The sequence below is a fragment of the Porites lutea genome, chromosome 10 (assembly GCF_958299795.1).
Source record: "Porites lutea chromosome 10, jaPorLute2.1, whole genome shotgun sequence".
In the NCBI taxonomy this organism is placed as follows: domain Eukaryota; kingdom Metazoa; phylum Cnidaria; class Anthozoa; order Scleractinia; family Poritidae; genus Porites; species Porites lutea.
The window spans coordinates 21229943-21256281 of NC_133210.1; the positions used below are offsets into that span (position 1 = coordinate 21229943).

General features: G+C 37.7%; 3 protein-coding genes across 3 annotated transcripts in view; all 3 read left to right on the plus strand.

Moving 5' to 3' along the window:
• The window catches only part of LOC140949654 (uncharacterized), a 460765-nt gene that overhangs the window by 397934 nt on the left and 36492 nt on the right, over nucleotides 1–26339 (plus strand). The gene's annotated exons all lie outside the window — the stretch shown is intronic.
• Nucleotides 1946–6751, plus strand: LOC140950776 (uncharacterized). Its single transcript, XM_073400006.1, has 5 exons — nucleotides 1946–2192; nucleotides 3305–3670; nucleotides 4805–5139; nucleotides 5918–5973; nucleotides 6634–6751. The coding sequence occupies exons 1-5, from the start codon at nucleotides 2117–2119 to the stop codon at nucleotides 6749–6751; spliced, it is 951 nt and encodes a 316-aa protein (XP_073256107.1). The 5' UTR covers nucleotides 1946–2116.
• Nucleotides 2117–26325, plus strand: LOC140950775 (neural cell adhesion molecule 1-A-like). Its single transcript, XM_073400005.1, has 8 exons — nucleotides 2117–2192; nucleotides 3305–3670; nucleotides 4805–5062; nucleotides 8772–8975; nucleotides 22467–22730; nucleotides 23082–23393; nucleotides 25685–25978; nucleotides 26282–26325. Exons 1-8 carry the CDS (start codon nucleotides 2117–2119, stop codon nucleotides 26323–26325), a joined length of 1818 nt encoding a protein of 605 aa, XP_073256106.1.

The window sequence follows — 26339 nt, forward strand, 5'->3', positions numbered from 1 at the left end:
TCCAGAACCCCTGATCAGTATACCGGGTTTGGTTCATATCAGTCACTTCTAGTGTACATGTATTAATCACTTTATTGACACACAGACCCTGCTATCTGCTATATTACTTGTGTGTTTCCCGTTTCCTCTCTTCTATATTTCCTCTTAAATTTATAAGATTTGATCTAATTGAAACAGTATTATAATAAATTCTACTACAGTGAAACCTAATTCAGGGGATACCCTTGGGAGCAAGGCAAGTGTCCCCTGAATAAAGGTTTCCCCTGAATGGATGCTTTGCTAAAATATATATATTTTTATTGCGCCTGGCATGAGAATCTGCTGCAGTCATTATTTAAAGCGGCCAGATAATAATTAAAAAATCATGATTTAATTTATGAAATCTCCGCGATGTTGTGTGTTGAATTCCCACAAGTTTAATACATTGATTTGAGCGAAATATAGTTCATGTTTTAAATTTGTAGCCAATTTTACTGTTGAACAATGGAACTTATCAACCTTTTTTGTGGTCAGTCACTTTTTGAGTAACAAGCAAGAAGGTTAAAATCGGGTTTCGGGACCCTGAGAAAGAGCGTCCTTTCCCCCTGCCAGGTGTCCCTTCTAAAGCAGACGCAAAGATTATGTCTCAACATTCCTTCGGGACCAAATTTTGTGTCTACTGAATAGAGGTTCCTAAAGGAGAGGTTCCACTGTATGTCTTGCCCTTCTCCATTTATATTCTCTAACTGTTATCTTTTAAAGCTGCTTTACTAAAACATAAATGGAGAATAGAATACAAATACAGTATAGTACACATACAACTACAAACAAAAATGCAGAAAGCTTTAAGAATTTCTCTTTTAATCAGTGCCCTAAACAACAAATTTTGTTTTTTTTTTCTCGGGAAAGTCAATTTTTAAAAGCGATAGAAAACTGTTTTCCTGTACTTGCATAGTCTGATATAAACACTCGAGGGGTTGGGAGAATTCGAGACAGTTGTGCAAACCTTCGACTTCGTCTCGGATTGGAAAACTGTCTCGAATTCCCCCAAACTCTCTCGTGTTTATACCAGGCTATGCAAACACGGAAAACGTTTTCTATTGCTTAAATAAGAAATCGGCCATTTGCCGTAGTGCCAGCCTTGCATTCAGTTTTGTTTCATTTTTAACATGGGTTTCTCTCGCTTACAATGTTAGCTTAAGCGAAAAAAAAAAATTGACACAGCATGTTTCGGAAGATTTTCCAAGTTTCAGCTGACGAGGGAATGGGTATAAATAAAGTAAATGTGTGGAGTTTTCAACTCAAAAACGTTTTCAAATATGTGATTGCGTGATTAGCGCGCGAAAAGCAAAACATCTTGACGCCACAACCATGTTTACATACTCTCATGCACACACGCCGCTCGGCCAATCAGAGCGCGCATACTATCTTCGTTATTTTATAAAGACCAATATGTCGGCTAACAAAATTAGCCTTCCTCAAGGCCAGAGCTTTACGGACAAAAAATATTTTTTAAATCGGCCCTTAAAAAAAATATTTTCTCTCGGTATAGCTCTGGCCCTGAGGAAGGCTAATTTTGTTAGTCATATATTGGCCCATAATAAATCAGCTCGTTGCTGTAGTGCCAGCGTCGCATGCGGTTTTGTTTCATTTTATACACATCAACTGACGTCTGGCTACAGCATCTCTTTAATTAGAGATCAGGCAAGAGAAACCTGTCAGATTTATTTGCGCATTGCGTGGACCTCTGCATTCAAACATTTTTTCCCAAATTCTTGTTGTTTGACAAATGAAAAAATCTATTGTCTTTAGAGCCTTCTTCTGAGCCACATGCGCCTGAGATGGTCCTAAAAGATAGAACCTGTTTCTTTCCGTTATATATGTCATATAGGAAACTAATTATATTATAAAGGGAAAAAATGTCAATATTAACTCAAATCACGATAATTAAGACATGGTGTGGCTATTGACTTCCGTTAAAGACGTTATTTTAGTTCCATTGATGACCTTTTTGCTTCAGCTGAAAGTTGATTCCAAACTGTCACTGCGTCACTGTCACTTTCGCTTTTTGTGAGTCGGAGTAGGTGTCCCTCGTTTACTGGCGAATAATTTGCGACTGGCTACGCTTCCAACTAACATGAGATGCGTTTTAAATGTTGGTTTGGAAGGTTTAAGGATTGTATTCCACTTACTGCTATTTCTTCCGCATGAAGGTATGTATATATATTACAACTTTTATTTAGGCTATCATCGCTCTACAAGAGTGTTAAGGTCGAGTAAAACATACAAATCTATGCTGATTTACGGCTTTCCGTCCAACGCGAACAATGTACACGACAACCGTTTTAAGACTTATTAACTTAGGAGAGTAGTATAGAGATAGCCTAACTTCTAAGACTCATTACGCCTTTTACAACCTCGCTAAATTAAGATGGCATGCGAAAGAAACATGAGTGTATTAGGGGAATGGTAGGTCAGTCTTATAAATAACTTGTAAATACCCAGTCACCCCTACTTAAAACAAATCGTACACTATTCCAAACTTTCCACACTTAATTCGGTTTCATGATAAAACGAACGGCCGTTGATTATGGGCCAAAATTCTGTTGATTGACAAAATTGCAGAAAAAAAGGAGTCTATATAGTTCCCAACGGAGAGAAAGTACACTTTCTCAGGAACATTAATCAAAGTGATAGAAAGTTGTAAGACTGCAGGATTAGCGATACAACTAATCGAGTGATACTCCGTCGCGCAAATATTGTTCTTTAGTGAACAGCCTCGAAATCATAAGTTTGTATGTTTTTGCACCATTAGCAGACTCATGTGGACATCAAGCCGGACGTATTCATGCATCGTGTCATGTAATCGGATAAACTGGACGACCTTGCTTGCGACACTCGAAGTAAACAAGGAAATACGGCAACTGTGGTTAGATGAAAAGTCGGTCACTTAACTCATAGTTAATGAATACTTTTCTTTTAAAGCTTTTAAAATATTCAACAATGAGCCCCTGTATGAAAACATTACAATTACAAGTTATTCGGATGATAAATTCGTTCCATTATACTATCTGAAACTAACATTAGCCATTACGCATTTTTGAAATATGTAAAAGAAAAGACCATGCATTCCCTACCCCGTAATGTAGAATAAGCGCAATTGTACACAGACACGGATCTTATACGCTTTTAAATTACCCCTTCTAATCATTTTAATAATAACCAAAAATGCAGGCGGTCAGAATAATAAGAGCAAGAATTACAAATTTATCTTGCATTGGCAGTTGTTCTTTCAGTATGACATGTCATTTAACCTTTCTTGCAGTAAATCAAAGTTTCACGTCCTCATATAACAGAAATGTTGTTAGAGGAACAGCTGGTTGTTCTGTGAACTTTACTTGGGCCTTCTCATCATCGTTTACCAGGGTTGAGTGGGGATTGGCAGCCACTCCTTTTGCTTTTGATACTCCGCCTGGGTTGCTAGTGTCTTTTTTTAAAGGCAACCCACTACCAGTTAAAACGTCAGCAGCATATATTGGAAGAGTATCAGGGAGACAAACCGGAAGTCAAGTTATCTTTACTCTCAGAAATATTAGCAAGCTTGATGAAAGGTTGTATGGCTGCTTGATTAGCGACACAACAGATCCAGATGACATATCAAGCTTTGATCACGTCACTCTTGAAGCGGAAGGTGCGCACATCCTGAGTTATGCTCGGAGTCACTAGAACTAGACTTTTTCGTGTTAAAAATCTTTAGGTTTTAAAGCTGAAAACTGAGCAACAATTTTTCACATTATAAAAATGAACGATTGTTTTTGGCAAATGAGCTTTTGCTACAATTGATTGAGGATTATACATTACAATGCTGTTTATTTTGATACTCCACCTCGATCTCGCTGACTATTTATAGCTAAAAGTGATGAAAAGATTATGGTTGCAGCATTAGCGATAAAAACAATCCATCTGATACCCCAAGCTTTGTCTCCCTCGCCTTCGTTGTCAAACGTCGGTGCATTCCTCCGGCGTAGAGTTTTCAAAACGAAATAAAATTCTCTAAGCCAAGCCCTTTTTAAAATATCTACTTTCCCATATATGTTATTATTCAAAAATAAATAATTTCACTAACTTATGTTTAACCGGCAAAACATGTACGCTACCAGGACTTAGTTTTTCAAAATCAGGCTCATGGTGTCCGATCTGTCAAGAGAGGATTTAGAACCGCTTTAATAAGCGATATCTTGATAAATTCAGTAGCTGTATATGTCAAAATGTTGCGGATCGCATAGGTGATGCGTAAAGGAATCACATTTCGAAATATTAGACCATGACGAGATCTAGAACCATGTTTACGGCAAACAGCAAACGTCAGATTGAATTTGACAATTTCTCAACATAGGAACTTATTTACTTACTTAAGCCGGGAATTATCCCGAGCTGATTGAGCATTGCATCTCTCATCTCTTTGATATTGTCCAGTTCAGGCAGCCTTGATAGGAACAACAATTTCCAACAATTTCCGACATAGGAAATGAGCTGATAAAAACTGTGCAAACTAATTCTTATAGATGAATGGGGCGTAAAACTACTATTTTTGGTTGAAATAATGCTGGCAGTAAATGACAGGAAAAGGGAAAATTCGGTCACCTAGTACAAATTTCCGTTTGGCTAAAACTTGGTTCTGAATCTATCTATTTAAAACAGGAGATACTTCGAGCTGCGATACATTACGTTTGTTTCTTTTTTACTGCCTATTAGGTGACATGTAGATTACTAGAAAGTAATCCTCCGTGTACATGCTCTTATACAATTACCCTCACATTTGTAGAGAGGCCAATAATCATCTCTCCAAATTCCGTCGATTTAAGTTACAATGAACGTGAAGCTGTTAATATCAGGTGTGAAGCCATAGCCAAACCAGAACCAGACGTGAGATGGATCCATCATGGACAAGTGAAGAGTTCTGGTAATAAAACAGCTGAGTTAACTTTTAAGACAATCACCAAATCAGATGCAGGAGTGTATACATGCAGAGCGAACAATTCTGCAGGAACTGCAGAAAGGAAATTAAGAATAGCAATAAAATGTAAGTATATACACTGTAGTAAAACTCATCACTTCTTATCATTGTTGATTTATTATTTATATGTCACAATTATTTTTGTAAAAAAAAAAAGAACGTTCGTTGAGGACCGTTTCACCACTTTAATATTACAACCTGAAAATATAATGTTGTAGAAATTATTTACTCCTTTCATAGCCTCTTCAAGTTAATTGTGGAATGCAATAAAGGAGGCAATGCAAATACTAATTTAAAAGTATTTTGTCAGTCACAGATATGGAGAAAACGCTACGAAAACTTGACTCCCTAAATGCTGCATGAAACTAGTTTCTCAAACCTAAATGTAAACTGTATATTATGTTGTATATAAATACTGACATTACAGAGATATGTCATTGCCCCAACCCCCACGGAATCTATGTCGCTGTTTTTTTTTTTTGCCTGGCAATGGTTATTGGTTTCCTGTAGTAGAGAGCTGACGGTTCGGTATTCAATCTACTGAAGCTTAGGGCGAAAAAAATGCTTCCAAAAAATAAAAACTAATAATAATAAATAGATAAAAATAATAAATAAAAAGCCATCTAACTCAGTAATGCAGAGAGACCTCTGCGAAGGATAGCGTCAACTGACTAAACGATACGTATAAGAAAAAAAAAAGGAGGAAAGTTTAGCACCCTCCAGTCTCCTTCAGGCGAGAGTTACGGCTGTACCAGTTGAAATATCCGCTTCTTTTAAAATTGCTTGGTTTTTCACGCTAACTGAAAAGAGGTTTGATACAGAATATATCAGTCTCGACATTATGAGATTTTTAAACTCACTTGGAACACTACCTACATAATTTTGGTTTCTGGCTCGTTATGTTGCTAATTCCTCTTTTAGGTTAGTGAACAAGGGCGAGTTACATTGATCTTACACTTGAACAAATTAAAAGACAGGTAGGCAACACTTTAATGCTTCCACATGGTGAATACGTATATTTAATACAACGGCTTAAAATATAATAGCCTCATACACAGTGTGCTTCGTCACGCATTTCGTCGGTGGAGGAATAATAGGGAGTTTTTTCAGCGACGACGGCGACGGCAACGAGAACGTCAAAACAGCAATAGGTTTATTAAGCAAAACAACAAGTTTGGACGTCCATCACGCTTTTTTGTACATTTTTTTGTCGCTACTGCACGACTACGACGTGAAAATGGCAAATTTCACGTTTTATGGAGGATGTAAACAAGCGACGACGAAATTTTCTTCCTCTTTTTAAAATTAAGTGCGGTCCCCAAGAAATCAACTCCAGGGAAATTAGCCTACATTAGACATTTTCCGCGAATTGGAATAAACGCGACAAAGTTTGAAAAACGCTAATTCATTTTAAAAGTGACGTTTTCGCTGCCGTCGCCGTCATCGGTGCTGGCTAAAACTCCCTAATGACGAAAGATGAACCCTTTTCAACCTTAAATAACCCTTATTGAGTTCATTTATCATTAGTTAGGGAAATAGAATCCTTCTTTGTTCTTGGAAAAATTAGGCCAACATGAGAGAACTATCAAATCCATTCTATTCTTAAATAAACAAGTTTTTTTAACCATTATCCTCAGACAAGATTCAACACAAATTGACAAAAAGGCAATGACAAAATGGTTTCCATGGCCATCTGCCCAATTTTGCAAAATTGCCGCTGCCAGAAGAAGGAAATACAACAATTTTATTTCATAAAAATGTGAGACATTGTCCACATTTAACAAGTCAGTAAAGCTATTTGGGCTTCCTAAGCATAAGACGAATAATTTTCAATACATATGATTCGCCAGTTTAAGCGTTCTTGCCGCAAATTATCCTTTTTCACGTCTGACTTTTCTGGCCACCGTAGGCAAACGTTTTGATATCCTTTGCTTCTTGAAACAATTAACAAATACAGTTTAATTTTGAAATATCAAGGACGGACAATAAGAGGCTTGATTGGTTCTTCTGTGAAATTTACCCGGAGATTCTCAGGAGACGTCGTTTCGGGAATTGAGTTCAGTTGTTTTCAAGAGAACTAATGCAGCCATGGTAGAAAAAAGAAAATGGGAAAATATCACTTCTGAATACCGTTGGAAAAACAGAGTATATTTACATCAAAGTTATTCTGGACAGGTGAGTGGAAGACGTAATGGTAAATGGTTATGTCTGCTCAGCGACCAGTATTTACTTTGAGGGGATGTGGTCATCGGTGTACGGATGGCGGCCCACTGTTCCAGGACTATGACGTCTTCCATGCGTGTTCGGGATCAAGCGTTACTAGTATGATAAACAAATTCTTCTTTTAGCATAACATGTTATATACTGAACCATTTAAGCCTACGCTTTACCAGAACGAAACGAAGGGGAGTTAACATTAGTATACTAGGGTGCAATGCAATATCAGTTTACATAGTTTATCAGGCTCTCTCTATATGTTGACCTCACACTAATTCAGGCCGTAATCGTTCGTTCCGCTTGAATCTGACGGTATTTTTTTGATGTAGTTCTTCTAAAGCTTAGGCACTGAACAGTTGATTTTCAGGCCTAGTGCTGTAAGTTCTTTGTAGTAAAGTGAATTTACTACAATGTAATTGTATGATTTCAACATTTCTGTTGAACTGAATTCCTTGACGGAATTTTGGTTGAATGTTTTGAAATTTCGCTCAGGCAAATCTTGCTTTTTGAGCTTTTTTAAAGAAACGGTTTAGTGCATTCATGCTTTTTGTGGTAGTTTCATTCTGTTTTCAAACTGCATTTATGCTCTTACATTCGATTTTTTTGTACTTTTAACTGTGTCCTTTAGATTTTTTTTCTTGTCATCAGGAGCTTTTTTTTCACATTTATGCATTCTATTTATGGTGTACTTTTAAAATTGTTGCTTTTCTACTTTAGTATTTAAAACACTATTAACATATATTTTCAACGATCAGTCGAATAATTTTTAAATCAGGGTTGTAATCAGTCCAAAAATACATTCGAAATGTATTTTTGTAGTTATCTAAAACCTTCTTTTTGAAAATGCGTTGTTATTCAAAATAGTTTACAAATATTTTTAAAACGCTGTCAGTTTGCATCCTGCTTTATTCCTTTTTTTTTAAAGCATACACTCAAATTTTCTGTATATTTTAAACGAAATTTAAAATACTTCAAAAATTGTTTCAATACCAATTCTAACCAGTTTAAAAAACCGTTTAAGTCAGTCCAAAAATACCTTGAAATACGCTTTTCATTCTATTTAAAACCTATTTGACAAAACGGGTTCAAATTGAGTTAAAAAATAGTATATAAATAAATAAACGGGATACACTTTTAAAGGGCTATAGATGCAATTAGTTATGCGAAATAACACCAAACACAATTTCTCATGGGAGCACGAGAAGGAAATTCAAATTTCACAGGAATTTAGAGAACACAGGTAAAATCGTTATTTTCGCGGGCTCCCATACGAACATTTTCTTTGGAGTTATTTCATATATTAAGTTATTACATTTATAGCCCTCGAAAATCTTCTGGTACAAGGTTTTTGTCCACTGAAAATTAAAATTACTCAAATTCCAAATGGATTCCGTCTTAAAAATAGTGTTGGATATGATAAATAGAGACAACTGGAAACTTCTAAACCATATTATTTTATTTCACTGACGGGCCTACAATTAACCTGTTTCTTTCTGTCTTTAAAACAATGAGTAATTAATGATGTGACTGCTGATTTCCGCTAAGGATGCTATTTTAGTTGCACTGACCTTTATGCTTCCGCTGGAATTTGATTCCAATCTGCGTCGGTACAGCTTCGCCTTTTGTGAGTCGGAGTTACTGGCAAATAATTCTTCACTGGCCACGTTTGCAACGAATATCAGATTCGCGATGTATATCAAATGTTGGTTTGGAAGCTTTACGGATTTTATTCTACTCGTACTGATGTTTCTTCCGTTTGGAGGTATCTGTATATTATTACAGTATGTTTTATTTAGGCTATCTATCGAGTCTGTCTAGGCCTAGTAACGGCATATAAACCTAATTATGCATTTACGGCTTTTCGTCCTCACACAAACGATGTACATGTACACGACAATCGTTAACGTACAAGTTCGTATATGCCTTTAAATAACATAGCCTATTAATTTTTGACGTATCACTGATGCTTAGGATGGCATGCGAAAGATACTTATGTCAGTCGTATAATTTGTCAGTCAGTTCTTGTCACTTGGTGAAGCGTGGACCTTTCCTGACCTTCCTTCCCAATTTTAGGATTTATTGGAGTGGTGTGGACCAAATCCTGAGTTTGGCATTGTTCCGCTACTTATTGGGCCTTTACTTCCACATGTCACTTAAAGGGCCTATGTCAGCTGGAGAGCATGCGCGCTGAGGCTATGCAAATTACTGTCAAAATTCTATTGCTTTTTACGCGTCACTTTCTCTTTTACGTCTAAGGCTCCGAAATTTACAGAGACATTTACAAGCGAATTGGGTGTGGATAAGGGATATTTTGATAGTATTTACGGAATATTTCCTCCCTGTTAATGCTAGGTCAAATTCCCTCAATTTCTTCCTCAAGAATAAAAGTGTTAAGACAAATTTACTTGTAGTTTTGAAGTAAAAATGCATGCAATTCAACAACAGAATATTGCCGTACTAAACAAAATAAATCAAAGTTGTATTATAAACGACCTACAAAAGACTCTAGACCAAACATAAAGGACAAGACTGTTTCAATGTCATTAACAATTAGACTTGTCTGTCACTACTGATTTTTTATTTTAGCCACTAAAAGAACAAAAGAGACGCTGTTTTTGATGTCTTTGTGTTGATCTTAGGGCAACACACATTGATCGCACAAAATTGTTTGATCGTGCCGAATCACTGCGACGTCGAGAAAAACAGAACCAAGTATCAATGGTATATTACTCCACTGTAAGCAGTCCGTGAATAAAAAGCGAAAGTAAACTCTACTATTTTCCAAAAAAATATACTCGAACTCAAACAGTTCAAAAACATGGCATTCACAGGATCTAATTCGTACTGAACGGATTCTCAAAAAAGAACGCTGACGTTGAAAGTATGTATTAAGATTCAAGTTGTGTTCTAGTGGCAAACGTATTCACAGTATCAGCATGACTAACCATAATTTTTGGTTTTGTAAAAATTTATTGGTGATTTAGGATAGAGTTTAAAAAATCACTGATGCAAAATATACAATTTGCTGGTTGTTAACTTTAAGAGCAGAGTTTTATAAAAGATCACAATTTACTTTCACTTCTTTAATTGGTCCTGCTTTCTCTTAAATAAAGTCACGCGCGCTGCTTCACAAATGAAAATGCACCAGTTTGCTTTTGTCCAAAAATGTCCCACACCAACGTCCACTGCCTTACCCTTCTCCCCACTAAACGTCCAGTTGACGTTAAGCGGGGAAAAATTGAATATTCCGACGGCCCCTTAATAAAACTTTTACAAGCGTAATTTACAAGACAGTGTAGCTATTATTTTCAGACTCTTAAACAATGGCTGCCGTCACATCTGGGCTACTAACTATAGTTAACGTTTAGACGGTGATAACTATAGCTATTTCGGTAATGAGACCGCTTCTCTGTTCGCTCTAACTATAGTTAGAAAATTTACGCCTCAGTGATCCAAAACAATACTGACTAACTATAGTTATACCCAAGCAGGTTTCGTGGGTAAGTCTTAATTTTACAAACAAACAACCAATCAGAATGTGACACTTCTTTTCGCACGTACGAGATGAGCATATATAAATATGCAAAATAAAAACCAAGCGTGAAGCGCGGGGGGAAACCAAAAACAACAAACAAAAAATTTACATAGGCAAATTAGAACTAACAGTTGTTAACTGCGTGGTGTGACCGCAATGTCGACCGAAAGCACTAACTACCAGTTACGTATGACATCAGGTAACTTGACACTAACTTACGTTTGACTTTAGGGCCTGTTTACATGGAGGTGGGGAACCCCAGATAGGTGAGGTAAAATGCGGCAGGTCACCTCACCTATCATGTAAACGTGATCAAATTAAAATGAGAGATTATATGGACAGGAGGGTTACCCCACCTAAGCGGGTTACCTCACCTTCCTGGGGTGCCCCTTCTCCATGTAAACAGGCCCTTAGTTACGTCGTAGATGTGGCCGCAGCCAATGACTACACTTGTAAATTATAAGTGTAAATTTTTATTAAGTAGGCCTCATAAAACAATGGCTACACTTGTAAATTACACTTGCAAATCTTTATTAATTGACCCGAGGTCTGAGTCACCAAACGAAAATACTTCCAAGAATTTACTTCCATATTTTGGTTCTTGTACGCAGTTGGAAAAATACAGTTAATTTTACCATATCAAGGTCGGACTGTAAGAAGCTTGATCAATTCGTCTGTCAACTTTACCTGGAGATTCTCAGGAGACGTTGCGAGCATTGAATTTGGTTTCAAGATAACTAATGCAGCCGCAATAGAGACAAATGGGAAAATATTAGTTCTAAAAGCCTTGGGAAAAACGGGATATGTACATCAAAGTTATGCTGGACGTGTAAGTGGAATCCGTACTGGTAACTCATCCTCTGGTCAAGTCATCTTCAATCTCAGTGGCATTTCGCTGAATGATACAGACACTTATGGGTCTCACCTGAATTAAGGAATGGGGCTATGTGAAAAATGGTTAAAAATAGGAAAAAAAATTCTAAAAATTTTGAACTGCTTTTTTGAGACTTTTCTTTTACATAGGGCGAAACAGTTTCGGAAGCTTAATATTCAGAGTAAGTCACGTGACTTGACCGTTGCTTACAACGATATTTTGGCGCCATTTTTGTCCTCTTGTTTTGGCGGATGTTTACGACAATTTATCCCTAATGAAATTCTGGGATAAACATTAGAATATATTCTTTAGAAACTAAATAATTGCTAATTAATCGGGGAATTTGGAAAAGCATCCTCAATACCTTTTAATTTTTTTCTTAATTTCCACTGCGTGTTACTTAGGTTAAAACGAGAGCAATCCTAGTTTTAATTTAAAGAAAAACAGAAAACCCCGTTTAGATCCTAGTTTTTGGTTACAAGCTCTTGCTCTTGGAATGTAGAGAAGACCCTTGTAGCCATGAGAAGATCCCGTATTCCTCGGACTTAATATTGTACTAAGTGACCGACTTGTCCGCCATGTTTGAGCACACGGCTCAACGTCAGGGAGACTAAAACCGAGGATGCTGCCATAGCAACACGTTCATTTCCAAAATGGCGGACGATCTTGCAATTGACTGTGTTGCATGAAATGTGTAAGTTTTTCATTCTAACATACGTTTTCTGTAAATTATATTTGCGATTTTATTGAATTAAAAGCATTTAGTTACAGTAGAGATGTTATTTTGTCCCTGTGTGTTTTACATTTTGTCTTAATAGTAAATAAGATGAGAGGTTTTTATTTCGATCCCTCTTTATTCGTTGTTATAAATCAATTCCGTTTTCCTCGAGAATGTGCGCCTAAATTTGAGTGCTTTGGCTCTAATAACAACGCTTGTCTGTAAACAAGATATCATGTTTCTATTCTAAATTATACTCGCAGAATTGGCGCGATTTTTAGATGTGCATGTTGGGTTCAATCGCAAGGTGTAGTTTCAGAAGTTCTTCATTGAAAATTATTTTCCACTGTTCTAAACCAACTTAAGTGCTTATAAATCGCCAGAATTCAAAAAATTACCATTACTACAGAGAAAATCAGTTCCTAACAAGGAAAAAATTGGCTCAAAATCGTTGATGTAATGGCGGGATTCTTTAACTGTGGCTTCTCGCGTGTGGCAGCAAAGTACAGTATGTTGGACGAGAATGGAAAAGTTATTCGTGACAAAGGCATTCGTCTACAGAAGTTTTTTAGTACATTTTCAGACAATAAAGAGGCATTTGCTGTTACTCAGAATATTTTTGACAAGAGACTACCTGTGTTGCTGAAAAACTTTGATAAATGGCGGGGAGAAGACAAAGCAAAATACTTGACGCATTTTAGTCCTACAGCATGGAAGTCTCTTTCAGCAGCAAAGAGAGGATTGCACACAATATCTAACTGCAATGCATGTGCGGTTAATCATCTGCCTGTGCAGTCACTATTCCCGTTGAAGTCTAACCGACTTAAGGTGAACAACCCGACGTCTGCATGTGCAAAGGAAGTGACAAGCTTACAAAAGAAAACAACGAAAGTTGTAAAACCTAGTAAAGCAACAATTCAGGATACTGCTAAGCAGATATATTTCAAAATAAACGAACCATTTAAGAGTCTCTACAACGTGAACCTCGCTGAAGCCTTAACAAAAGTACCTGAAATTGGTGTAACACAATCAAAAACTAAGGCGCAAAAACAAAAAGAAAGAAGGGAAACTTTAAGGTCCATCAAACGCAAAACAGAAGACCAGTGGTCTAAGGTTGACTGTGACACAATGCTGGGAACGCGGCAAGCATACAAGCAGAGGGATCTGCAAAGGAAATCTCTCTACTTTGAGTCCACCCATGAGGCAAGCGTTCGAACTTTGAAGAGAAAGGCACTTGAGGAGGCTGGTCTGCGCAAAAAGAAGCGTCATTCTCCTGATCCAGCATCAATTGACTTTGACAAGGAGGGCCTCCTGCAAGAAGTAAATTCAATGAAAGAAGGTGAAAAGGTGAGGATGTTAGTTGTGATAAGGCATAATCAACTGATTATTTTGTAGATAACGTTTAATCACTAGTTCTGCTTAAACAGAAAAACAAAAGCAGATGTCTTTGTTTGATGAACATTTCATGCCACCATTTATTTTAATTAGAAATCTGAGGGATAAACAAGAATACTAAATCTTCAACATACTTTTCAGATTAATTATTCAGAACTGTCCAGGAAGTATGGAGCAGCAGAGAAAAGTAAGGTGGGAAATATGGTGGTGAAAGAGTTTCTTCAAACTAAAGGGGTGGATGTGGCAAAGTTTACAGGTCCAAGAAAAAATGCTCAGCCTGTGACAAGAAGACGCCTCAACCGAATGTTTGGTGGTGAAATCACAACACCTGTCCCCCGTACTAAAGCTGCCCTACGAGAAACCTTGAGGGCCAAGATTAGGGCTGGAGAATATCGCTTAGGAGAGATCATTGCACCAAAACGCTACAAGAAGTTAATGCTACAGCCTGACGGTACATTAAAAACAGAGTATTTCACAGTTAATGGAAGGAAGATACCTTTGCTTGAGATTCGTAAAGCGCTTTTGGAGGAGCATGAGAAGGAAGGTCTTGTCAGAGACCACTCAGATGCCCACTACAATTGCATGAGTGTGGATGACATAAAACGTCGCTTAAGGGAGCTTGGAGAGCTGAAAATAGATGGACTAAGGGAGGAGTTATTAAAGGTATTAAAGTTACATGAATGCACAAGACATCTCATGATCTGGTCAGACCATTCCAGCATTATGAACCATGGCCACCTTCTGCTAACTGTAAATGCAATCTATGATCCTGCATTCTACTACACTTCTAAAGAGCTCCATGGGAAGAATGTTCAGGAGTTAGTAGAGAAGCCTCACATTTACATCATGGCTAGATGTAGGGATACCATTGAAGATCAGCTTTTATACAGTGAAACTAGGCTGGAAGATATAAATGAGCTTGGAAGTCAACTTTTGTCCTCCCAAAAGGTCTCCATTAGGGACATTTGCAGGTTCTTTCATGGGGATCATCCTTCGCAAGAGGTAGAAAGTGGAGAGCAGATTGGTGGTGGCTTTGGGTGCTGTGGATGCACTGGGGCATCAGCCAGCTATATCGACCATGTGGGTTCACTGAGGGCACCGCACATTACCCTTGAAGAAAGAAGGAGAAAGGTACTGGAAGGCCCAGCTGGAAAAGAAAGAAGAAATTGTGGAGTGCATCCTTTTAAAAACATGAGCAAAGAAGAGCTGATAAGAGAGTGCAAGGGGCGGCACTTATCGGTTGATGGTTTACTAAAACCTGCATTGCAATCTAACTTGAAAGAAGTACTGAGGGGCATACAGCGAGTTCCAGCACTTTGTTTCCCCCAACAAGAATGCTCCCTACAAGAGCTCAGCTTAGGAAACTATGAAGTGTTACCAGTAGAGCCTCTTCATGACCTCAAAGAGCATATCAACAACATATTTAAAGAACTACCCAAACACCTCAATGATGAAGAAAAAGTTCTATTTGATGAGACAATGGAGGCAGTACTTTCAACAAAAGAGAAGCTCCGAGGTTCAGATTACCGCCTTTGCTGTGTTGTACTGGCCTTGCACCTTGGAAAACACTGCCGCTTAACAATCAAAAGACTACTGCACACTCTCGCAGAACTTTGTGAAATGTTGTATGCCCCAGCGGAGAAGCGCACACCAAGATTTATTTTGCGTTTGCATAATGTGACATTTTGTCATGTTATTGCAGTCCGTAAAGTCTTTAAAATCCCACAAGTGCTGACATACAGGAAGCTGTTTGGAATATACTACCACAGCATCACATGCCATGCTCCTCTTACATCTCGTATAATTTCCCTTAGCTCAGTAGACACTGAAGAAGAAGAAAGAGAATTCAGCACCATAAATTCCATCAGCAAATCAACCTCTAATTGTCATCCTGAGCACATTATTCCAAACAGTATAATAAGAGTTCAAGCAGAAAGAAGCTTCAGGTCTAAGAAGAGTGCCCTGACAGATCAACAGTCAAAGATTGGACAGTTTGCAAAGAACCTCCCAAACTTTCCTGACACCTCCATTCCTAATGAGCTCCTGGACAGTGAAATCTATCAGGCCCACCTAGAACAGATCAGCGATTTTCTTCTTTGTGGAAGGGGTGTTTGGTGGCATGCAGATGAGGAAAGCAAGGAAATCATATTTCACGACAGTAAAGAACAACCTGAATTTCGAGATGAAGGCCCTCCAATTCACCACTTTCGCTCCTCTTCTTTTCAGAGTGAAAGGGAATACCTCAAAGAGAAGTGGGTTGAATGCTTGACTCGAGCAGATTTTCATTTGCCAATCAGAAAGGTGAAAGTTTATGATCCGGATGGAAATTTCACATTCACGGAATACTACAGAGTTTTCCTTGAGGAACCTTGGCCAGAAAGTGGAGGTGACCAAAGTGCAGACCAACTAATGGGCTGTACTGCAATGTGTGATAATGAAAATGGAAACATTCATGACAAAGTCGATGACTGTGTCAATGAAGAACAGCAAGAGACTGAACAAGTAATTTGCAAAGACCTCAGTTTAGATGGAGACGAGCTAGGTGAAGACATGAGTGAGCAGGAAATATGTACAGCAAATGAAATTAACTTACCAAATGATGCACAATCAAGTCCCACTCATTTTAGTGCTGTTTGCTGTTCAGGTGCTGGTAATCAAATATTGGAACCAAACCAGCCTGCAATTCAAGAAAAAAGTAGTACTTGCTCAGTCTGTTTCGAAAATATTAGGTTTGACTCCTGAAGTAAAGACCTTGGATAAGGCCAGAAAACTGCTCCACGAAAAGCAGAATAGCAGTTACCACCATGGAAAGTACAAAGATATTTTAGCCCTGGTCCAGACACAAGTATTGGCAGCTCATCAGAATGCTTCAAAAGAATTAGAGAAATGGGAGAGTGAATTTGCAGTAAACAATGGATTTCCACCAATGTATGAAGACTATAAAACTGAAGCAGCCATACAATCTGCTTACAAGAAGAGAAAACTGAGCAGGCAACTATTGAAACACTGGAAAATAACTGTACATCTCCAGTGAGCTTGAACTTCAAGCATAATAATTTGATTCTAAATGTATCAGAGCAGCTCCACAAATTTATAAATTTAATCATTTTAATTTTCTTATTTGTTTCGCCAAGAACTAAATAATCACACTAAGTTAATCTTCAAGTTCTTTTCATTCAAATACAAAAAAATAAATAAATAAAAAAACGACGTGTAATATCAATATTAGGCAGACACTTTAATACGGGACTGATCAAGCTGATGTTCTCTAAGTACAGTTTCATTTTTCAAAAAAAGAAAATGGCAAAAGAAACGTTTCATTATACTCGCTGATATTGTCCACCGGTATGCAGACCATAACAAATCAGGTTTCACTGTAGTAATTTTAATTGATAGAGTCTTGATAACTTCATTTTTACCGTCTTCAATATAGCTCCCTACTTCAAGCAAATTACATTATTATTATTCTCTTGCCAATTACAAATTTCAGAGATCTAACAATCAATATTATAGCCTGCGTAAAAACAATCAAATTTCGTAGTTAACATATGAAGAACCTTTCAGTGCATGCACAGCCACGTATTAAGTTAAATAATTACCCATTTTTAGGACTGCAGTTCATGTATCGAGGCAATAATAATACGAAGTCGGCTGCTCTCAATGAAGCGTTCAATGGACCGCTTAATTTTTATAAGACTTATTTATACATACAATAAAGCCGCATTCCAACTCTCAGTCTTGCAATGATATGTAGCAACCATGATTAAAGTTAGTAAAACTGCGGATTCCCTCTTAAAAAAGAAGTACACTTTACTACACTTTGTTTGGCTTGGCTTTTAGTTTAACGGGTAAAAATTACGAATAATGCTTTATCGAAAATCGTAATTCGTTTCTACAATAATAATTATAAACGAAATCACACTCACCTGATTTATTTTGCGATATCCGCACTGACACATCGCAGTTTTCAATAGCCGAATAGATTCCCGGTAGAATTCACGCAAAAAAAGAGAGAATGATAGGCTTTTCAAGCAAATTATTTCCCACGGCAGACGAAATTGAAGTATTGTGTTAAATACAAATTTAAAGAGGCCTGCGGACACGAACTTCGGTACGGATCGAGTTCACTGTTTACTGAAATGCGAGAACAAAACGTTAATAAAGTTTGGCATTAGGTAATGGCTAACTTGACACAATGCTGGGGGTCTCATACTCGCTCGAGAACCATTCCTTAAGTCACGCGAGGTGTCAATTGTATGCAAACAATGTGCGAGATAGTGATCAATTTGATTATGCCAAACTGATTGTCGAAGGTGATGTACACTTTTTTCATACATATATTTTCGAGTTCGAGCTCCAGTTTTGTGGAGGTAGAATTTTTCAGTGATGTTTAACAAAATAGTTTTTGTAGATGAATAAAAATTATTCACCGAAGTGGAGGTGGTTAATGGTGAAGATTTCCCGAGCGGCCAGCTTGAATAATTATTTTGGTATGTACTAAAACAGTAAGATAAATGAGCACAAAAACGATGAAACCAATAATGATTATTATTGCTGCCAACGATTACAATTTTGGCGCGAAATGATCAAACGGCCTTCACGTTTTCTTGCAGACAAATAAAACTTTTGAAGCCATTTGTTTATCTTTTGCGGGGAAATTTCTTCCAAAAGAATGACCAGGAATTGCCGATTTTTCTGTTTTTGAAACCATTCTGTTTAAACTACCATTTAATTTAGACCCCGTTCACACGTATCCGGATATTTTTGAATCCGCGACTTTTTCTTTCCAGATGAGGCTTCCGCCCACAGCTCGAATCCGGTCTATCCGACAAACCAATCCGCAGCGTTTTTGAATCCGGAATCGAGTGCAAGCTAAATTATCTGGAAATATGTATAAATATATTTTTTTATCTTGTGACTTCACAAGATAGAGCCCAGTTCTCTGCTGCGAATATTCAAGACGGTGCTGAGCACAATGTTATCGCTTATTTTCTGTTTGGACTGCAGTTAAACCTAACGATGATTACTGTACATTTTGAAGCTTCTTTTCATGTCGGACGGACGAATTTGACGCCGTAAAGAAGTGAAACGAGCGATAAAATGAGAGAAAATGTTCGCATAAGCCGAAGATCGCTTTACAAATTAGCTAATGAACTGCGAGTGAATCTGGATACGTGAGGACGGACAAATTCGAGTTGAATACGGATACGTGTAGACGTGGAAATTTTTTATTCTTCAAAGAAAATTTTGCGGATTCAAAAATTTGCGGATGGATTGCGTGTGGACGGGGCCTTAGTGTTAAGCTTATTTATGAACATGTCAGCTAAAGAAGGTAACGGAAGACCCAATGTGCATTTATAAACAAAGAATTGAGTAGCCAATCAAAGCACGGGAAAACACCATCCACTGTTTTAGTATGTACTAAAAAAATTGTGTAGCTACAGAATAGACGTCATGTTCAATAGATACGATGATCAACATCAAAATGCGCAGAAAACGTTATTTCGTGCTCTATGACATCGGCTGGGAGTCACTATTAATTAAGCATTTGAAAAAATATTCATGCTTTCATGCAAATTACTTTTTAATGTAATGATATATAATTTTTTCAGTACGTCATAATTCTCTTATGACTTTGACGTCATTTGATTGCACTTAAACTTCGCAAGTTCTCCACCCCCCCCCCCCCCCGTCAACTAAATTCGCGAACCAGACCTTGATCGCGAAGAATTCGAACCATAATTTGTTCCTACCCTACCAACAAGCCATCCTCGCTGCCGCCAGAAACTGGTAACTCACGCAATGAGTTAACATTTAAGCTGTTATCGAATTCTTAGAGCCACCAAGAATCACACATCCGATGGCAGCAAATATAAGTTAAAATCAAGGGAGTCCAGTCAATGTAAGCTGTATTGCAACAGGGACACCGGAATCATATGTGGTGTGGATCAATATCCTTAACACTCAAGTTATGAGTTCTAGAATAAAAAAGACTTATCTCACTTTCAGTTCGATAAGCAAGGCAGATACAGGAGTATACATACGTAGAGCCAACAATTCTGCAGGAAGTGTTGAAAAAGCACTTGAAATTACTGTTAAATGTGAGTATTTTACTGAGTAGAACCCAACATTCCAAATACTATGACGACATTTCTTGGGACTTCATCACGCGTTGTCTTCTCCAATGTTGACCTGCTTTGAATTTTTATCAAAGCTATGTTGATTTCCCCGTACTATTTTAGCCCAGGGTCTTTCTTTTTGTGCCTTACTAATATTTGTTTTTGCTCCTCTCTTTTAAATTTGATTTTAGCTGTTGCTTGGCTCTCCTTGAGCGGCATTGCATCCGCAAATTATTAACCTATATAACCTCAGGATTCAAACACATTCAAGGAGTGGAATAGCATTGGTACCCGTACGAGACATGTGTCTGACATTCTCTTTTTTTCTTTAGCCTCTCCCGAGGGTGTGAATGGGTTTTGACGTTATTTGCGTATAATTTGTGTTTGCTGTTAAATTGGCCAATTTTTTAATGTTTACTGTTTTCTGAGGAAAAACTGTAAAATGTTTGGAGGTTTTTTCGTGAAAACACCTATCGTCTTTTAGCTTTGTCAATAAGAATTATTCTTATTTGCTCTTGGAAAATCCATTATTGAACCTGTGCTTAAAGGGCAGTAGTCTCTTTTGTCGACCCATGCTCAACGATATTCTGAGAAACCTGTGGAATACTGGGGACTAATTTCTTATCAACTGCTCGCGATCCTTTGGTCAGCGTCGAGGGCGAGGTCGAAACATCACGGCGGCATCGACAGGATTTCCCTCTGGTGTTGTTAAAGTTCCAGTAAACTTTCATAGAAGCGGATCGGATTCTTCATATGAAAGGCGTGGAAGCAGGTTCACTTTTGACCGCTCAAAGCAATCCAGCGTGGTAGCCGTCAAGAAAAATCTGACAGAATTTCTTGGGCTTAAGGAGCTTTCATTGAAATATTATCTGCACAATGTAAACAAAATACATCTGTCATATGTGATAAATATAAGAAAGAAATAATGGCGAAAATTTTCGTATTTCTCCTCTGAAATCTTCGAAAGTCTACAGACATCCTGGGTGGTGTTCTGACATCTTTGGTTGTCTTCGAAAATCTCCAGCCTTCTTCCGCAATCTTTGGAGGTCTTGGCAAATCTTCTGAAATAATCGGAAATTGTCCAAAAATGGCCGAAAACTCCTTGGTGTACTATACAAAATAGAAAATTGGCCTTTTTGGGGCCGTTTTTGTTCCTTTTTGGAAAAAGTTTACTGCTACATTTAATTATTCACTGTTAGTGTCAAAATGCCTAAAATTTAACTGTTTCAAGTCTGAGAGCCAAAAAAAGTATTAAGTGTTACCGAGGTACCCCCATTCAGACCGTGGTGCTATTTAACACCAGCAACACCAGCTGGAGGGAGTAAAGTTAAATCTGGTTCACATGTTTTCCGAGTGGTGGTATTTGATGAACATAAGGCAATTGATGTCGTTATTAAAGATTTTATAAGATGTTACCAGTGCTCTGATATTCTGGGGAATCTATTCGACAATAGCGCCACACCGTAAAAATAAAATGGATTGGGTCAAAAAAAAAAAAAATTCAGTACATGGCTCGGCGCTTGGCCAGAGAGAATATGTTTTCTTTGTCTCAAAGTTCATCGTCTGTGATGAGAGGTGTAAATCAGCTCTTGTTTACAGTTTTAAACTTTAGTAGTTCACCTTAACTGTCTTGCTCCTGGTAAAAGGTCATCCCAGCCTAGACTTGTGCGCGTGTCAAAACGTGAATGTTTATTAGGTATAGATTTTATTAGTTTTAAAGTTTTCTAAACACTTTGTCGTTGTAAGTTTTAACACAATAGAATGTGACCTCAACTCGATTGCTGCTAGCAGATAAACACCGGCAAGGGGTGGTCACTGCCAGATCACATAAGTATATTACAAGTGCTTTGGGATCGTATTTTGTCGACCAGAGGGCCTAACCCTTTGCAGGTGGCAGCATCGTCTCAGATATCTTAAAACCATTAATGTTGGTCTGACAACCCGACAAATACTCCAAAGTCACCCAACCAACTAAAGCAAACTAACTTGGTCATCCATACTCCACTACGTCACCCACTGAAGAAAACTTTAACAGCAGGAGGCGGGGCGGGGCGGGGTTTCAGCACTGGAGTGATCAGCACATCAGAAGAAAGTTCTAAGGAGAAGAAAGAGAGAAGAACATTGAATATTGCTTGGGTGATGGAGCAAAAATATACATTGAAGATCGGGCGAAAGCATGTTTATCTAGCAGGAGAAGTTTAAATCCTTTGAAATCTTGTTTCTACATAGTTGACACTAGAGCAGTTATAATTATATAACAGACCCGACGGTTGCTGAAGTCTCTATCAACATTTAAATAAAATATGATGAAGCCTTCCTGTGTGGATCACTTTCTTGCCTTACATGCAGTGTGCCAGTGCGACGATGCGACGACTCCCGAATAAATAAAAAGTTACAATTCGTGCCTATTTCTTTACTTTTATTTTATGAGAGGCGAATTTTTATGCTCGCTTGAATACGTTATTTGCATGTTAAAAATATAATATACAAATAAATATAAATTATGAAATAATAAATAGCATTTGAGCATAGTTCAAAACTCTTATAGGTGGTAAGAATGATTGCTGATGTGATTATAATAGTTTTTTTTTTTTTCCGTTGATAAATGACAGATCCAGCCGTCATACAAGATCTTACTTCGTCCACGTCAATGTCTTGCATTGGGCACACTGTAACGTTAACTTGCAAGTCAGATGCTTTTCCAATACCAACGCTCACCTGGTACAAGCCTGATGGAACTAACTTTAATGTGGTCAAAGCTACTGAGAGCACCGTTCTCTTGACAATGAATTCGAGTGTAGATTTTGGACTATATAACTGCACAGCTGATAATGGGTTCGGCCTGGCTTGCAAGACGGTCTATGTAGGGCAGATAGGTTAGTTGTTTAATAATGTTACGTTTTTGCTTGCCACCACCTTTAATACACAGCGTTTTTTGTACAGTTCTAATTCAACGTTTGGTAAACGCTTGTTTTAGTAATATTCATATCTTAAACGTGATGCACTCTCAAAATAAGTAAAAAAAGGAAGATGAAACTGAAAAAATTTCGGAAAAGCTATTCGCATGATCACAATAGATGTTTTGTTTCTTTTTTGGAGGATTAGTATTGTGAGGAAAAATTCGCTTTAATCATGTTCTGCTAAAACATCCTGACAGAGGTAATTTTGGGGGGGAAGTGTGCACGTTGAACAGTTTTACTTATCATACCCTTTCTCTATACTTTAAGGTATTCCAGAGGCCGCCTTAATAAAGGACTTACCGGTTGAGACAAAAAATGTGAAAGTGAATCTAAAGTGGGAGGAGTCACAGAATAGTGGTGCGCCCATCACAAAGTACACTGTGCACCAAAGAATTATAAATGATGGAAACACGTCGCATGAATGGGCTAAAGTACAGGATATAACTAGTGTCTCAGTTCGTGAAGTTGCTGTCGATTTAAAGATCGGTCGAGATTATGAATTTATGGTCACTGCCTCAAACAAATGTGGTGAAAGTAAAAAACAAGAAGAAAAGATGAAGAGAATCTCACTATTGGGAGGTACTACAAATCATAATTAAATTTGCATTTATTCGTCTTTTTAAGAAGCTAAGAAAGCTGTGATTAGATTTTGTTGGGCTTATTCCCTAACTACTGTCAACAATTCAGTTTTTGATTTTAGTTTTGGTATTACTTCTATTGGAACAATTGTAATTGAATTTGATTAATTTGATTTAATTTTGAAATCCATTTTCACTGTATACATTCTGTAAAAACACAGTACAAAGAGAGCAGCAGGAAAGCTGGGAAATAACTTGCGTGGCAGGGGTTTGAAAGGGAAGGGAAAGGGAGTCTTAGGCGCGAGAGAAACGCGAGGGGCGCGCAAGGAGGGAGGGAAAGAAACGCCTTCCAGGAGACCATTATATTTCTCTTTTTTTTAAACATCCACCGGGCAACTGTTAAAATACTGATTGGACAGTCTTCAAAACATGTCACTCATAGCCTTAATATCTTAATCCGATTGGTTGAAATGAACATCACGCTACTGAGTAACTTAATCGATCTTTCAGTAATCATATAAAAATATGTTGTTAATGAAGGCATCAATTTCAGCTTGAAAGAAGAATAGAAGAAGACAGTTAAAAGAACCGTATGAAGAAAAAAACCCGTCAGCTAGATGAGGTTTACTGACTGGTTTTGAGAAGTGTCACTCCCAACTTAACGGCTTGTTTTGCTCACTAGAAGAAAGAAATGAATATCCTTCTGCCTGTGGCTTGTTATCTGCTATTTGACCTCAAACGCCTACTACGCAGCCGGGTTACGCTTTATCGAAGACCAGATTGTTGAAGATGATTTTTGGTTTTAAGACTTCTTCTTGCTGGTTATAGACGTTATAAGGCCGCCAGGAACTTACTTTGATAACTGATTGTAGCCTTCTTGTAGATCTTCGAAGTTCACCTCTTCTTTCCTCCGGCTACTAGCGTTTTTTTGTATGCTCTGTTGGATCCAATTCGAAAGCCAGAAAAGTGTTTTTAATTTTTCACAGACAAACATGAAACATTGCATGCAAGTTGCGAATACCAGCGCGTTTCCTTCAGAAAACAGATTTATGCTGGATTTTACATAACAAGCCATGCGTCGTTCCAACTTTCTTCTTTCAACGGACGACCACATTTGAACTTTTTTTTATATATTATAGTACGTACCTTCACTTTTAGATTTCTTGTTTTAGGGAGACAAAAGCTAAAAATAAGTGCATCGCGACCAGACTTATTTGACAGCTAGTAATTCACAGTTGCGCTATTTTTGCATTCATAAATAGTACGCGGGATAGCGAAACAACGGTTTCCTGGCAGGCTTTTCTTTTCCTCCCTCCTCGCGCGCCCCGGGCCTCGCGTTTCTCTTGCGCCTAGAACTCCCTTTCCTTTCAAACGCCTGCCACGTAGGCTTGCTGGGAAAGGACTGGTAGGCTAGTCCACGGAATTTAAGAATAGATTGCAATGTATGAAAGGAAAGAAAAAGAATTTGTCAGAAGAAGTAACGTATTTAAACTGTTAATTAGAACTTTTAAAATAGAAATCATACCAATGGTGCTTTGCCCAAACAACAGCGATCAGGTTCAAAGTCTGTAATCTCATTCTTGCAATACTTTCTGCAACGATTTCTTAATGCACTTGTGAGGTTTTAGTATTCAGTCTCCAGCTTTTGGGATAAGTTATTCCATAACTATAAATAAAGAATTCTACTAAAATATTGTTTTCTTAAGTAGTTTAGTATGGTGAAGGCAAAACATCGAAATTTTCATTAGACGAACCAACCTGGGCCGATTAATTTCATGAAAAAGTTTGACGTCTATCTCAGTTAATTTCGTGCCAATAAGTCTGGACCAAGCAAATCGTTGTATCCGTTCGCTTCAGGTAATGATGTCTGATTGTTAGTTCATCGTCTGACCCAACAGACTAACTAAAGTTAACAAGTTTAGGTCGACCCAAATTGCGATTCGGTTAGTCTCACGTAAAGTTCGGCGTGTGGCTTTGGCCTAATAGTTTGTAAAACGATAGAACGTCAATTTATAACACGTGATCTTCATTGATTGATTTGATTTATTTGTAGTTTGCTGTTTAACCCGAACACAAATGTCAACCTGAATCTGCCGTTTGCGTTTTGCCTTGAATGCGATTCTAAATATAATAATACAGAGTTTCCCTAAGGATTAAAAACATTCTTTTGACATTAGGCCATAATGATTCTTATATGGCTGATAGAGTAACGGTGGAATTGAAGAAGATGAAATTGTTTTTTCAAGTACGTATTTGTTTATTTCAATTAGTATTTATAAATCCAACGCGCAGCTTTCCTTCCTTTCTACGCAGATGTTCCTGATGCTGTCAAAGTAACTGATGGAATAATTCTAAAATGGAAAGAACCAGATAACAATGGGACGGCAATAATAGAGTACTCTGTCTACCAAAGGTTCGTCAACGATGATGAGTGGAAGAAAATTGCATCCGTAATTGATATGTATAACCGTTCTTATGCCGTTGAAATAGAGAAGGGGAAGGAATATGAATTTGTAGTAACCGCGACCAACAAGTACGGAGAGAGTTCAATGGAACAGGACATCAAGCGAATAAAAGTGCTAGACGGTAGGTGTATAAATAATTTAGCAAGTTTTCTCTGACAATCACAACGAATACTGAAAGTTGTCCTCGGTTGCGCCAAGTTTCCCCGCTTTTAAAACGACAGACGTCGAGCTCAACAAGCTTGTTCGTTAAGCCATTATTTTTGTTTTCTTTACCAAGAAAGTATATCGAATGGTCTTATTAGGCGAAGTTTGTGCTGTTTTCTTTAGTTCAGCAAAGAACTGTAGGGTATGATAAATTACAGTAGCAAGAGAAACCTTTCGTATTTAGCGTAAACTTCTATTGTTTTTTTTTTTTCGTTTTCAGTTTCGACAAAACCGCCAAAAAATCAAGCAAGTAAGCCATGTTAATATTCAGGATTCAA

Bases quoted from the DNA above. Each gene is read 5' to 3' on its own strand.
- LOC140950775 (XM_073400005.1), top strand. From the start codon at position 2,117: ATGAGATGCGTTTTAAATGTTGGTTTGGAAGGTTTAAGGATTGTATTC. The intron at 2,193-3,304 runs GTATGTATATAT...CCTTTCTTGCAG, and splicing joins GCTATTTCTTCCGCATGAAG to TAAATCAAAGTTTCACGTCC. The intron at 23,394-25,684 runs GTACTACAAATC...TCCAACGCGCAG, and splicing joins GAGAATCTCACTATTGGGAG to CTTTCCTTCCTTTCTACGCA.
- LOC140950776 (XM_073400006.1), top strand. From the start codon at position 2,117: ATGAGATGCGTTTTAAATGTTGGTTTGGAAGGTTTAAGGATTGTATTC. The intron at 2,193-3,304 runs GTATGTATATAT...CCTTTCTTGCAG, and splicing joins GCTATTTCTTCCGCATGAAG to TAAATCAAAGTTTCACGTCC. The intron at 5,140-5,917 runs GTAAAAAAAAAA...TTCCTCTTTTAG, and splicing joins TATATGTCACAATTATTTTT to GTTAGTGAACAAGGGCGAGT.